General features: G+C 32.2%; 2 protein-coding genes across 3 annotated transcripts; both read left to right on the top strand.

Annotated features, from left to right (window-relative positions):
- The first annotated feature begins 1,145 nt into the window (after positions 1-1,145).
- LOC148276683 (uncharacterized) lies at positions 1,146-7,343 on the top strand. Its single transcript, XM_088233933.1, has 3 exons — positions 1,146-1,397; positions 3,215-3,883; positions 4,993-7,343. The coding sequence occupies exons 1-3, from the start codon at positions 1,296-1,298 to the stop codon at positions 5,326-5,328; spliced, it is 1,107 nt and encodes a 368-aa protein (XP_088090059.1). The 5' UTR covers positions 1,146-1,295; the 3' UTR covers positions 5,329-7,343.
- Positions 7,344-9,062: 1,719 nt separating this feature from the next.
- On the top strand, positions 9,063-13,582 carry LOC148276682 (uncharacterized). 2 transcript variants are annotated; one of them, XM_088233931.1, is made up of 3 exons: positions 9,063-9,663; positions 10,983-11,639; positions 13,165-13,582. In XM_088233931.1, exons 1-3 carry the CDS (start codon positions 9,562-9,564, stop codon positions 13,546-13,548), a joined length of 1,143 nt encoding a protein of 380 aa, XP_088090057.1. In that variant the 5' UTR covers positions 9,063-9,561; the 3' UTR covers positions 13,549-13,582. The 2 variants fall into 2 exon arrangements, with proteins under 2 accessions (XP_088090057.1, XP_088090058.1); XM_088233932.1 differs by having other exon boundaries at positions 10,983-11,668.
- Positions 13,583-15,253: the final 1,671 nt, after the last annotated feature.

The raw sequence follows: 15,253 nt of genomic DNA, 5'->3' as shown, positions 1-15,253 counted from the left end.
CATTATGTTGTAATTATAAGAACTCTTAATTAAGTATTTAGGTTAATCATTATCATAGTTAACATTCCCAATGTCTAAATATTATCAATAAAAATGAATGTAAAGATATTCAAATGTATGTAAAGATATTCTAATGTAAATAAAACCTGTTGTCCTTGTTAGTATAGTAGTATTGTAAGTTCGGTATAGTAAATATAGTTTTTAAAAATAAAGGAAAAAGGAAGAAGATATTGTGAAGAATATTTAATATTATGTGGGTATTTCATTCCCCAAATCAAATTATTTGAATTCCATATTTTAATCTGGCAAAGGAAAAGCGTAGCCTGGAGCTTGCGACCAATAGGGAGAGAAATACAGCCCCCCACCACAAGGCACCCATCAAAATAGTATATAAGCAGTATAAGGGGGTTATTTGGTCTCTTGCATCCCTTGCAATTACGCTGTCCCTACTGAGACGTGGAGGCTCTCTCACTGAGACGTGGGAACTCCGGACCTTATCACCAACAGAGACGTGGAGGGTATATTCCCCCCCTAAGGAACTATCTGCTAGCTATCTACAACTGAAGCAGCCTTCAAGCACCCGATTCCACCAGCCAGCCTGCCACCTCCAGGGTCAACATCACCCAGGAACCAACACCACATCACCAAGGGATCAAGATCAACCGAATCCATCATCAGCATCAGCATCCATAACACCCACTTAAGTAACAGAATTATTTCCTCCCTTCCTTTAGTAGAGTCAAAGTTTTAATTAAATTAAGTTAGCATTATTTTAATTTTAATACACTTTGTTTGTTGTTTCTTGTTTTATAACCTGCTATGTTTATGTTTTATGCCTTCAACCATTTTAACTAATATACTTAAATTCATAACTATATACCTGTTTTTACTTCTCTCCACCTCTCTACCACCTTACCACTTTTAAAAATCAAGTTTCCTCAGCAATTAAATACAGTTTCTAACAGATTTTAACTATATTCAGATATTACACCTCTCGGGAGTATGAAAGGTTGTAATAAGCTCGTATCAAGTAAAATGTTTGAACTACCCCCAACCGATGGATGTCTTTACTGTTGAACAGGGGCACAGGACAGCGACTGGCAACACTTTATTTTGAAGGTTTTGTTTTGTCTTTGTTTGTAATTGTCATCAGTGTCATCTTGACAAGTTGGTTTCTATGGGTTTAGTCGAGTTTAGAAAAGTTGACTTTTGGTGTATTGTTATTATTTTATACTTGTTTCAATTTCCAAATAATTATTTATAATCTTAGTATTGAATATTGAATTTATGTAATTATGAAAACGTGTAGGCTGTGCCTCGGAAAAACAGCTGAAATGTATATTTTTAAAGAAGATTTGTCCCTTTTTATTACCATTCTATCATATTGTAAATTAAAGGTAATTGATAATTATAAATGTTCTAATAATACATTTTAAATTTAGGTACATTTTAAATTGAGTTTATTACGACTTAATAAGATTAAATGTGAATTTAAACAGCTACAAAGTACTCTTTACAGTATCTATCCCAATTTCACGTATTTTACACACTAAATTTATAAAACTAAATTACGCTAAACTTCTATTTTAGAGGTTTCTCAGCAGGTGAGAAAGAGGGGATGTAGAAGGAAGTTATGAAAAATACACAACTTCTAGACCAATTAAGACAACAATATATCTTGGATTTTTTTCTTGCAACTGGCGGGAATCGAAACCGCTATGCCAATTTTTAGCCCTCTTACCCATTGCGCCATGGCGCTTTCACATCGGAAAATATTTGAAAAATGAATCCTGGGCGAAAAAAATCTATAATTCTCTTCCATTTTAAGAATAATAAACGATTTAGTGTTGAAATTAATATTTGGAAAATAAAATTTTATCAGGTGATAATATTACTTATGATCATTAAAAGTAAAACAAAACGGCATTGACATAAACAGACATGCCCCGAGCCTTCGAAAATGATGGCACTTAACTCATGCCCAAACAATCAGTCATGCCCAACGTGAATCTAGTCATTCTTCGACCGCCGGCCAGGCGTGACGTTTAGAATCGAAACTAAAATGACTAGTTGTGTCACGAAAGATTGTTAAAACTTTTCTGATAAATATTGTAAAAAGAATTTTCTAGCTTTTTATTGGTAAATATTTGTTCATGAGTGATTAACAAAGATTAACTCTTAACTGATGTTGTAGTAAAAAATTACATTACTGGCCTCCAAGCCTCGTTGGACCCACCCTTTTTCAAAAAATATATTTTTTAAATGTCTTATTTTCAATTTTGATTTTTGTTTATAGTTACATGATTCATATTCTGTTAATTGGTAAATAAAAAATCTTTAAAAAGTAAAAATATATACTTAAATCAGTCTTCAGCAACAATATTGACAAAATGAAATAATGTAAACACAGTATTTAGTAATTTGACCGATGAAATTTACTACTATTTTTTTTTCTCAAATTGATCACATATTCTTACACTAGAAAGGATGTTTTTAAGAAAAATAAAATAAAACAATTAAAAAACCTAAACAACATAGAAATAACAGTGGGTAAAATACACATTTTTTTTACTAATTGAAGCAGATTTTGCATACTCTGACAGTGCGTGTGTTGCAAATGGGAGTGTTACACTTAAAATAATAATGAATTGTCTTTGTGGGCTTGCCAAAAGGACACACAAAACATATTTTCCTCTTGTTGCCCTCCAGGACTTGTTGTCGCTCAGCCACTGGTGATGACGTGGGATAATTATCATTGAGTTCTTCGAGAAGCCACTGTTCTATTTCGTCTTCTTGTAGTACGAGCCCTGGTACTGCATGGGCCGGCAACTTGCTTCTCAATGATGGATATATCACAAAACAAAAAGTTACGTAAATGGCGTCTCAGCCCCGCTAAACCCACTCACTTGTTGAAAATGCTATTTTCACTGGCCCAATCGACACGTCCTCTCACTAGCACATTTGCACCTCGACTAAAGGAAGGTACTGAGGAGGGGGGTCACTTCCGCAAAAATCGCAAAATTAGTGGAATAAACAAAAATCAACATGCGTCCAAAGGGGCAAGGACGCCAGTTAAGAGTTAAAATAATTTATATTAAAATATAAATATCATTTTTTGTAAACGTCAAACTACGCCTAGCGGCGCTATTGCGAAGCTCTTCTTAGTTACACGGGTGCACTGGTTGAAATATTGTATTACTTTTTAACATTGTAGATATGCAAAGATGACGGGTTACCAGAATTTGTATGCCTTTCTTGCGTTCAAAGATTAAAAGAAGTTGTAGAATTTATCAATCAATGTGAAGAAAGTGATAGAATTCTCAGGTCCAATTTAGATGTGGATTTGATTAAATCTGAAATTAAACTAGAAGATGGCACGGATATCAAAGCAGAACATATGGAGACCAACATGAATCTATCTGATTTCAATTTCGATACAATAGATATAGAAAACAGCGCATTTGATGATTTACCCGATTGCCAAGAGAACCGACAAGATAACTCGGATGAAATAGAAATAAAAAAACCTAAAAGAAGAGTAAAAAAAACTAAGAATGCAGAGAAAATCAGCAAAAGTGGGCAGCTCTGCACGGTTTGCGGTAAACATTACGCGAATAATTATAATTTTGAACGACATATGCAAACGCACGGTGATAAAACCTTTTTCTGCGATGAATGTCCCAAGACTTTTTATGTAAAAGACAAACTCAGAGCTCACAAGCTGACCCACACTCTGCTAAAGAAACATCCGTGCGAATTCTGTGACAAATATTTCAAAACTAATTACGATTCCAAGATCCATATGAAATATGTGCACAAAAACATTAAACCAACACCTTGTAATCTGTGCGATAAAGTGTTCTATAGGCCGTATTATTTGAAGGTAAAAACTTTTTATATATTTACGATACATAATAAAGACACAAATGTACTAGCGGCATTTAAAAAAAAAAATTTTTTTCTTAAAATGTCCCTTTTCCAGCAGAGATGTCTTAGTTTATTTTTTCATTTTTTTTAAGCATCTTGTACTTGTTTTGGGAAACTTTGAATAATTGATAAATATTTTTAACAGAGATGAAAAAACAAAAAAAGTACTCATAAATATAATTATATTCTAAGAAAATTGCGTATTATATTTCGTCATAATTATTCCCTTTTCGCACCTAATAGTGCATAGGGCACTGCATTGATATATCAATGGCAACGTATCTCGGTATTTTGTTTTCATGAAGGTGGTTTTTAGTGACCGATTGAAGTTTCAGTTTCGGCTGTGGTTTCAGTTTCTATAAATAAATAACGGTTTCTCTTCATCAGGACACTAATTACACTTTCAAGAAAATATATATGCTTTTTTAATTTTGTGAAATTACTCTTTTTTTCTTTTTTTTTTTTCTTCTCTTCTCTTTTGGGCTATAACTGTTTTTTTTTATTTCTTCAATATTGTTTTTATTTATAGGAAACATATTCGAAAACCATATTTGCCGCAACAAATCGGTTTCTTAGAACAGGCATTTGCCCATATAGGAACCGATTGCAACATTAGGCGTATTAATATTTCTGGCTTGCCGACCCTTCATATACTGAGCCTACTCCTAGTACTAGCAGAATTTGCCAGAGTGTTTTTTGTGCCATTTTTGTAACATTGTATGTATAAACTAATAAATGAATAAATTAATAAAAAGGTGATGCGGTTAGCCCGTCTCTTATATGCAACTATGTATGTTTTTTATTTTCTTCAATCACTATGGTAAAGACGTATAGTGGGATTTGCCCGTCTCTTCGCCAGGACACTAATTACCCTAATATGCAAATATACATGCTTTTTATTTTTGTGCAATTACTAGGGTTAAGGTTAAGTGCGGTTTGCGTGTTAGTGTAATTAGTGTCATGACGAAAAGACAGGTACGTCTCGAAACCGGTAGACAAAGAAACGTCGGTTAGTGGTTACTAAGTATTCACTAAGATTGAATAAATAATCAATTGATTTTGCAGGTTCACATGTTAACTCACACTGCCGAAAGGAAATATGAATGTGAAATTTGTCACAAGTCATTTTGCATAAAGCATTTGTTAACTGCACACACTCGGGTCCATACGGGTGAACGCCGATACAGCTGTCACTACTGTGACAGTAAGTTCACCATACTCCAGTCTTTGAAGGAACACGAGAGACTTCACACCGGAGAGAAGCCATACAAATGTCCCATCTGCCTAAAGGGATTCGCCCAAAAGGGAAACATGAAAAGCCACTTTAAGTACAACCATAAAGGAAAAGATTTCAAGAAGGCAGTTATAGCGTATCAACTGACCTCTACGCAAAATACTTAGCTGTAATATAAAAACTTAAGTGGAGGTGTATAGACATTCCAACAACAAAAATAATAACCTTTTGAAAGTGAAATATCTTCGGTATTCTGATAAAACCCTCTAAATGTATTATTGCCTGTATTGAGAAAAATTTATTTGAGTGTTTGACGCAACGCAATGCAAAAATGTTTCAGACAAAGTTTTCCTTATTTATATTTTGGACATGACACAAAACCATCTTACACAATACTATATATTTGTATGTATAATAATATTTTTTTACTACTTATTAAAAGCATTTTTTTTTTTAAATTAACAATTTGAGTTCCCGCAAAAATGGTCATTGCATTGGCTACGCCTCTAATACATCATGATTCGGTTAAATTTTGAACTTTGTGACCGTTTAAATTTAAAAAGAACATTGTGCACAATGAGGAAGTGCAGTGGTTTTTCAAATTTTAAAATTTTTTTTATATCGTAATAACTCCACGTGTGACGTCAGAGGTCAATTTCCGCTTATTCTCATTCAGTTCTTCCTATTGCTCAAGAAATGGTAAGCAGATCAGAAATCTTCCACAGCTCTCATATCATAGATTGATTCATATGAACCAGTGATGTCATTCAAAGTAGTGGGTTTTTATTGAAATATTTTTTATTATTTTTTTGTACATTTTCAAGAAACTTTGCGGTACAATTTAATGCTCTTATTTTTACCCCGTGCAAGAAATCATTTTTTGTATCCAATTTCCCGTAGGGCTGAAGTTCCTCATTGTCAAAGCCAAACATGTTGTGTTTTGGTAGGGACATATCTTTTAAAGTTATGTATGAAAACATTTCTCTTCAATGTCCACATTGATTTTGAAAATACAATTAATTTTTCTAAATCCATTTCATATATTTTGATTGGTATTCGTAGTATGTGATATTTCCCTATTCCTTTAAGTTGTTTCATTGGTTGAGATTTAAAAAAAAAAATCTGGTTAATGTAAAAGGGATTTGAATAAGTTCTCACTTTTCTCCAACACATAGTATTATCTTAGCCTTCAGGCAATACTACAGTCAACTTCATCGTGAAGATTGACCATTAGGCTTGAAATGCCAGTGTGTATTATTCCACCGAAGTGTGAACAACATATTTTTTGATGTGAGTAAATAGTAAGAGTGCAGAGAATTTTACTGCATTACTTTTTTTTTTTAAATCTGCAGCTGAAGCACATAGAATTCTTGTGATCATCATCATCTCTGCTCTGCACCATGATCGTCTGGGTGTAATGTATTATGAACTGCTCAAACCCAACGAAACCATCACGAGAGATCACTATCGACTACAATTATTGCTTTTGAGCCGAGCATTGAAGGAAAAACAAACGGCCTCAATAAGAGGAAAGGCACGACAAAGTAATTTTGCAGCATGATAACGCTCGGCCACATGTTGCGAGGCCAGTCAAAACATACTTGGAAACGCTCAAATGGGAAGTCCTTCACCGGACATTGGTCCTTAATATTAACACTCGTTCCGATCGATGACTCATGGCCTGGGTGAGCAGCACTTAAATTCTTTGAAGATGCCAAAAAATAGCTCTATTCGTGGATAACCTCAAAAAATGAGTCGTTATTTTGAGATGGTATTCGCATGCATCCAGAAAGATAGGAGAATGTAATCTCTAGCGATGGACAATACTTTCTAATTTAATTAATAATTTTAATAATCTAATTTAACTAATTTTCACAAAAAGACAACGAAAACTTATTCAAGTCTCCAATAAGTAATGTTTGTCACCAGAATACATTAAAAAAAAAAGTACCTCTAGTGGTCTTATATACATATAGTGTTATACATGATAACTTTCGGTTAGCGCTTACAATTCTCAACCCAAGTACCTACAGCCTGTTATATTGCTGTAATCTGTAGCTAACTTCGTGGTCAATAATCATAGAATGGTTTTTCTGCATAATGGCGATTCTATTAGGTTTAATCAGTATGCCGACAATATAATAGTCCAAGCATTTACAGGGTACAGGACTTCAAAATAAAATCTAACTTTAAATAAATAATTATATTTGAAGCAATAACTTTGCGGTTATTCATTATATAATTCAAATTAAAATAAAAAAAGTCAGCGATGACACAACATAAAGTTTTATATAGGGCAGTAAAAAAATATTTTGAAATGGAAAAAAATTCAAACAGAAGGTTACGAAATATGTGTTAAACAACTTAAAAATTAAATATATGTACATTGTTATTATTAGAGCACACATAAGAATATGTTTATGTGCCCTATTTTAAGATTCAAAATAAAAATAAATAAATAAAACATTTTATTTTTAACCGCTTAATATTTATTTAATTACTGAGCAGTTTCTGAGCTACATTTAGAAATTAGTACAAACCTGTTATTTAAGAAACCTAAAAATATCTCAAAATTGTATTTAAAATATCTGATCAATTTTATCATGGATTGTTCGATATATTACAAACAAATAAAAATAAAGCAATGTTATACATAAAGATATGAATAACATGTGTACCAATTGTGCAAAGTAATACATTTATTGGTCTGTATACAGGGTGTTCTTTGATCCCTGTCACATCCAAAACCACGATGATCGGTAATTAAATAATTTTTTAGAACTACTAAAATCTTTAAAAAAAAAGATAAATAAAAAACACATGGTTGCTTACTTCTGCAGGGGAGAAACGAGGACAGGGGAAGGGGAGTCTGATACACCGTCAACCGCACGGCCGCGCCCTTCCCTTCTACCCTGCAGAAATAAGCAACCATTTGTTATTTTTTAATATTCTGTTTTTAAAAATTTTCTTCGTTCTAAATATTTTTTTAAATACGCTAATATGCCTTCTTGCCCATACTGATCATTGTGGTTTCGGATGTAACAGGGTTTAAAGAACATCCTGTATATTTTTAGAAAAAAATCCTTGCTTCACTATTTATATGTGCAGTTATTTTAGTTTTAAAATTGATTTATTTTGGACTAATTATGTTTTGTTTTTTACCAAAATGTGATTTGTAATGTGAAATCCGTAATATTTTTATTTAAAAAAATGAAATGTATCAAATATTAAATATCGTAGGATATGGTGTTACTCTGGTAAAATAGACGGATTTGTAAAATATTGAACTGGCATCTGAAGCGTAAAACTAATCACCTTACCTTCCACTTATCAAAAAATATACACACAAGCTGCCATTTGTGCTAAAACAATGCGCTCTATGCACAACTGAGTGCAAAATTATAAATTATGATGTTAGGTATTTTTGGAAAATAACCTATGAATAATACATCCCGTGCTAACATAAAAGTAACACAAAAATATTTTCAAATAATCAATGCATCTATATTTGAGAAACCCTGACTGCCACGTACTGTATGGGTGATTATATTTCTTGGAAGGTTCATTCGGCGGCCAACGCTGCTCTGGGCGGACCAGATGGGACAATGCGCTAGACAAAATACGTAATATTTTGTACTACATAAATATAAATAGGTACATTGGGGTCTTTTGGGACCCCGTCTGATCCGGCGTATTTTTTGTAGTTTCAGTAAGGGAAAGGATAAAAACATACACGAAATAAAACCGAGTTGTGGTCCAGTGGTTAGCGTCGTGGAAACCTTAATAAGATATTCGAACCTCGTTCTACCACAATTTGATTTTCATTAGAGTTTTTTTCTATAAAAAAAAGCTAGAGCAAAGCTTTTTGAATGTACTTAACGATCACGGCAGAGATTGATCACGGTACCTTAATATTTTTTGAACACGTTCGTATGCGGCGTTGCCATTTCTACCAATTTTGGGAGCAATCTACCGAATTCAATAATAATCCTAATTGACCCCTGGTTACCACCCAGTTTTTGGAGTAGTGTGGCAAAATCAATAACAGTTTTAGGCAGCGCGGGTCGTCACAATAAACAGTTTAATTATTTTTTGTGAAACTGTTCCAGTTGATAACGAATCTACCGATTTTAGGTTGACGGAAGTTGGCAACGCCGCCTGTATGAGACAAACGTCAAAATAATCTATGGTCAATGCGCGTCAATCGTGCGTAAACCCATCAAATGTTTATAAAATTTTATATATTTAAAAAAAAAAATGTTGTTGACATTTATATAGATTTAAAAATCAACTAATCGTTAATAATATACATTTTCGTTTTTATCGCGAGCACTTAAGGTTTCTTAATGAATATTTTATTATTTGTGTAAATATTAAATTTCATGCCAATTTAACAAAACATGGGCACGTGTAGGTGTTGTCTTGGTAATGCAGACATGAGTATCTTTTATGATGACCGTTTAACTATTTTAAACAAACTTCTGGGTGCTAGCAAAATAAAGGTTCGTATTTTTTAAGTGTACTGTTTTTTTGATTATATTATTAACTTAAAAAAACAAATTGTTATGAATAACATTCAGGCGGAGGCACTGTAATTGCTAATTTACCACGTTCACAATTTTAACGTAGTAAATTAGCAAACAAGTAAAAATGAATTCAATGCCAAAGTCTCAAAAGAAATATTTGCAAATTTGGAATTGATAGATGGTTGTTTAGTCAGATTGGGGCAATGGTAGCTAGTAAAACCTGGGTCCTGTCATTATTTTATTTTATTTATTTATTCATATTTTACTCTTAACTTTACAATATACTTTTTTGAAATGTTTTTACATTTGAGAATAAACAAAGTAGACTTTCTTAATAAATAGATAATTAACAAAATATTCAGACTGTTTTAAAAACTAGGCATAAATATACATCTTTATTATTTATATTACAAAAACGCACAATGAAAACAACAAAAACCTAACATAAGCTATACACTTGTGGAGCAGTTGATTCAATATTGGTTTGGGCGAATGAGACAATCCATTTTACTTCTACCTAGCTCTACTATCCATTTTTTTATAGCCTTTTTAAACATTTTCTCATTACTAATTGTTTTAATAGATAGTAGATACCATTTCAATGTCGCTGTTTTGGTAGTGTGTTCTCTGTTCAAAATTAACTTTCATGCTATTTTTAACTCAAAACTGGCAACATTGCAGATTCTCGACTTTAGCATTGGCACGGCGATATGTACTTATTATGGCACATAATTTAGTAATTTGTCGCTACATGTCGCTTAGTAATTTTTGCCTTTCTACCGTCAATACAAACTATTCAGGGTAAAACTTATGTTTTAACTTTCAAACAAAAGGATTTTGAGTATTATTCAATTAAAATCTATAACCTACTTCCACTATCTATTAAAACAATTAGTAACGAGAAAATGTTTAAAAAGGCTATAAAAAAATGGATAGTGGAGCTAGGTAGAAGTAAAATTGATTGTCTCATACGCTCAAACCAATATTGAATCAACTGCTCCACAAGTGTATAGCTTATGTTAGGTTTTTGTTATTTTCATTGTGCGTGAATATTTTTTTAATTATCTCTGTTTATTAAGTTAGCCTTCTTTGTTTATTCTCAAATGTAAAAACATTTCCAAAAAGTATATAGTATATAGTAGTGTCCCCGGCACGGGTAATCCCAGTAAGGTCACATTATTTTTATTATTAATTATAGTTGGTAAGAGAAAAATATGAATAAATAAATAACATATAAGTTATATACAAAATTACTTGATTCTCACTCCCATTTTAATATTTTATGTTTATTTCAGGTTTGTAAGAATGATGGTTACCACGAATATATCTGTCTTCAGTGCATTTTGAAATTAGAAGCAGCTGTTGCCTTCCTTAATATATGTGAAGAAAGTGATCGAATATTGAGATCAAAGATGAATTTAGAACCCGCCTCAATTTCCGAAGAATTTATCTACGAATTGAAACAATTTTCCGTAGACGACGATTATGGCAATGAAGAAAAAAAAGTCATCATAACTAAACAAGAATGCTCGGATAATGATGATGACCGCTGCTCCGTCTCATTCGACGACTTTTTAGACTTCAATGAAGAAAATCAAAGTTCTGAAGTGAAAAAAAAAAAGAGAAAGAATCTAGAAGACAATAATCTCTTATGTTTTCAGTGTGGTGAACAATTCGAATTCTATCAAAAAAAACCATTTGAACGTCACGTGTTAAGTCACGGTGAGAGGAAATTCAAATGTGATGAATGTCCCAAAGCATTTTATACGGAACATTCTGTTAAAGATCACAGATTGACGCATAGTTCATCGAAAGTTCCCTGTCAATATTGCAACAAGTTATTCAAGAATAATAGACAAGTGAAAACTCACACGCTGCATATGCATAAGAGACCCAAAACATATCAGTGCAATTTTTGTGACAAGGTTTACCACTCACCTGGCACCTTCAGGGTTAGTAGAATTTTACATCATATCGTGAGGTAATTACTCCAACTTCTAGGACTGCAAATAGGAGCTGTTGCTCTTGCTCCGCTCCACTCCTGCTGCAGTTAAATCAGCTATCCTATCCTATCAAATCCTATCCATTGAATGGCCATCCCCTCAATTATCCTCTTTTTTATGTGTTTTTCGTTTCAATAAGGAAATATCACGATTTTTTAAACATTTTTTAAGTAATAAAGGTCTATGAAATACTGTCCAGTAAAAAAAAAATATTTTTTGCTAATTATTAGTAGCATAAAAAATACATTTAAATTTGTAATTTTTAATTCCCGCAAAAACGGTGATACCATTGGCCACACCCCTAATACGCCACAATTCATGTTTGTTTGTTCCTTGCCATTGAAATTTGTGTAGAAAAATATCACAAATCTTGACGTCACAACAACCAAGGCCAAACACATCACGTTTTTCTATGAACATATTTTTATTGAATTTCTTTTTTACATTTATACATAAAAACTTTTCATTTGCATAAATGCATACGATGATTTTTTCCCTAAATATTGGGAAATTTTATTCATGTGGTATCACTTTTCTTATTATGGTACCACTGAATTTCAACTGTCATTTACATCGCGACAAAACTGTTTCATACTTTAATTAAAACTCTTTAAACTATCTTCTTATCACATTATGTTTTCATCTTCAAATAATATTTTTATTGCCAAATTTTTAAACTTTCTGCACCGTAATTTATTGATGTAAAGACTTTATTCTTCCTAAACACGTGTCAACTGCATGTCACTATTTAGTCGAGTGTCAAAATTAGACACTTAAACAGAATGGTCAATTATACTGCGCCTACTTTGAATTTAGTTTGAGACAATAATTTACACGTATTTTTACTTACCTCGATTTTATTCTCCATTCGCGCGGCGGCGCGCGGCTCGTTGCCTTTGGACAGATGGAATGAGTTTTGAAAAAATTTCAGCGTAAAACCGGGGTAATGAAGAACTTAAAAAACTTTGATCGAGGGAATATTTGAACGAGAATGTGTGGAAAAAAATGCGATTGAAATATTTCGGTGTAAAAAGTGGGAAAACGTAAAATAGAGGAACGAAAAACGAGGTTTTGCTGTAAATGTTTATCAATATTTTGTTTTATAATGAAAATATTATAATATACCAACAATATGTTCATATACCACTGATTTTCTCAAATTGAACGGTTTTGGGAGGTAGGAAGAAATTGTCTGAAGGCAATATGCCTGCCCTTATGCATACGTATGTAAACTATAAATGAATAAATAAAAAATAAAAAAAAACATTGTATATAAATACGATAAAAATATTATGTAGATATTATCTTAAGGATACTTTTAAAACATCAAATCGGTGTGTTTAATTATGAATCCCAAACCAACCTTAAGTACGCTATCTGAAATAATTCAGATTAGAATTTCTCTGTTATTTACATTACCATAGGATTATTAAATATTCAAACGCTCTGTAATTATCTGAATTGTTGTTTGCAGAGTCATGTTCATACTCACACCGCCAAAAAAAAATTCAAATGCGAATTTTGTGAAAAGGCGTACACTCAAAAGTTCTCTCTGGCAGCACACACGAGAATCCACACTAATGAGCGACCATACATGTGTAAATATTGTGATAAAAAATTTACCATTTCTCAAAATCTGAGGGAACACGAACGGCTACACACCGGGGTCACTCCGTACAAATGTCCGGTTTGCCTAAAGGGATTTGCACAGAAAGGAAACATGAAAAGTCACTTTAAATTCAACCACAAAAATTTGGATTTCAAAAAAACTTTATTGGCATACAGACAAAACCAGTCTAACCTTAACCAACCGACCAAAGAAACGAGTACGAATTCTTCAGAAACTAATTGCGATTGAACTTTTATAAATTAATAAAATCTTTATTTCGGTTTTGAATGTGTTTTATTCAAATTATTAAAGTTTCCTGTATCTTATCCTCATCCTCATCCTCTTCTTAACTCCTTACCTAATTCCACATACAAACATTTCTTACCTTATTCCACATACAAACATTCCTTACCTAATTCCACATACAAACATTCCTTACCTAATTCCACATACAAACATTCCTTTCATTACCATGTTTGGTAAAAGATCTATTTTTGAATGAACCGTTTTATATGTATAAGCACCTGCTCACTGACAAATATATTCCTGATTTCCACACCCTTATACCCGTATGCAGAGACAAACCTTAAGGTGAGGAGAGTACATTCTATTGTCTTCACCTTCGGGTTATTCTATGCATTTGAAATTAGAATGTACTTTCCTCACCTTAATTTTTGTCTCTGCATACGGGTATTAGACTGATCTGATTTAGTTATTTTTTTTTACGAGTATCAGAATGAAATTTTCGGTCTAGCCATGTTTTGATTTCTTCAAAATATTTCATTTATTTATTATTGAAATCATGGTCTTTTTAACAAAATGAAGGTACAAGAAAACAATTTTAAAAAGTAAGACCAATTACAGATTTCACACTAATTTATTATGAATATAGGAGGAGAGGGGAAAAAATTCAAAACCAAAAAAAGAAAATTAAAAATTAAATGAAAAGTCCATAAAAGGAAGAAAAAATGGTATAGTTCCACCTCTACCTTCCTCCCCCTTCTCTGCTTCCATGAACATTTATATTTATTACCAAAAAATTCACAACCAACAATAATTCATTAAATACAGGTAGTAGATGCATGTAAAAGTAAAAGTTAAAGGTTAAGCATGAGATAAATTTTAAATGCCTAACAGATCTGATAAAACTATAGTATTTACAGTATAGTTTGTCGATGCCACTAAACCTGTCAGTTCTCGTAAAAGGTTTGGTTGATCGTATGGCAAACCCTAACATTTTGTATGCTTTTTCTACTGTATTTTAAATATGTTTGTTATAATATGTAAGTTTACCATCAAGTATAACACCAAGGTCACGGACTTCCGAAGAAGAATTTATAATTAAATCGTTGATTTTATATGAATTATCGCATTTGTATACCATATGTCCGAAGACAGTAGATAAAACTGGGTACTTTTAATGATTTTTAGTTGGTCTTAGCTCCCGTTATGAACAAAACAAAAGAATAGGGTCACGCCAATGGTCTTATAATGCAGGGAGAAAATACGGGAACATTTTTGCATGAAGAAAAGTCAGACCACGTTTTCTCCTTAATAGAGGTATCTCAATAATAAGGTGTCCGTTTGATTAAGTATTTAGTCATATTTTATTTGATTAGATTATGATAGTAAGTCTATGCATGGTGTATCATTATATAACATTAACTACACATTGTAATATTTTTAGTAAAATATTTATATGCCTACTTATCAATTTGATCGAATACCAAAGAATGTTATCTGAATTTGTACAAATACTTTTCGTTTGTAGAACTTACCTGCCTACATTTTTAATCAACTAAATTATTAAATATAACGTATTTTAATCAATAACAAAGTTGTTTTAAACATTTGACATAGGAAACTTTGTGAAAAAATACTTCTTAACATATTATTTATGATAATCTTAATTTTATGGGTACTTGTATGTAAAAAGTTATTTGTTTTTACCGGG

The sequence above is a fragment of the Micrasema longulum genome, unplaced genomic scaffold (genome assembly GCF_059751315.1).
Source record: "Micrasema longulum isolate JH-2025_06_02 unplaced genomic scaffold, ASM5975131v1 h1tg001164l, whole genome shotgun sequence".
Lineage (NCBI taxonomy): Eukaryota > Metazoa > Arthropoda > Insecta > Trichoptera > Brachycentridae > Micrasema > Micrasema longulum.
Note: the sequence above shows the minus strand (reverse complement) of the source record. Positions and strands in the feature narration are given on the sequence as shown.

Bases quoted from the DNA above. Each gene is read 5' to 3' on its own strand.
- LOC148276682 (XM_088233931.1), top strand. From the start codon at position 9,562: ATGGGCACGTGTAGGTGTTGTCTTGGTAATGCAGACATGAGTATCTTT. The intron at 9,664-10,982 runs GTTCGTATTTTT...TGTTTATTTCAG, and splicing joins TGGGTGCTAGCAAAATAAAG to GTTTGTAAGAATGATGGTTA. The intron at 11,640-13,164 runs GTTAGTAGAATT...TGTTGTTTGCAG, and splicing joins ACTCACCTGGCACCTTCAGG to AGTCATGTTCATACTCACAC.
- LOC148276683 (XM_088233933.1), top strand. From the start codon at position 1,296: ATGAAAACGTGTAGGCTGTGCCTCGGAAAAACAGCTGAAATGTATATT. The intron at 1,398-3,214 runs GTAATTGATAAT...TTAACATTGTAG, and splicing joins TATCATATTGTAAATTAAAG to ATATGCAAAGATGACGGGTT. The intron at 3,884-4,992 runs GTAAAAACTTTT...TTGATTTTGCAG, and splicing joins ATAGGCCGTATTATTTGAAG to GTTCACATGTTAACTCACAC.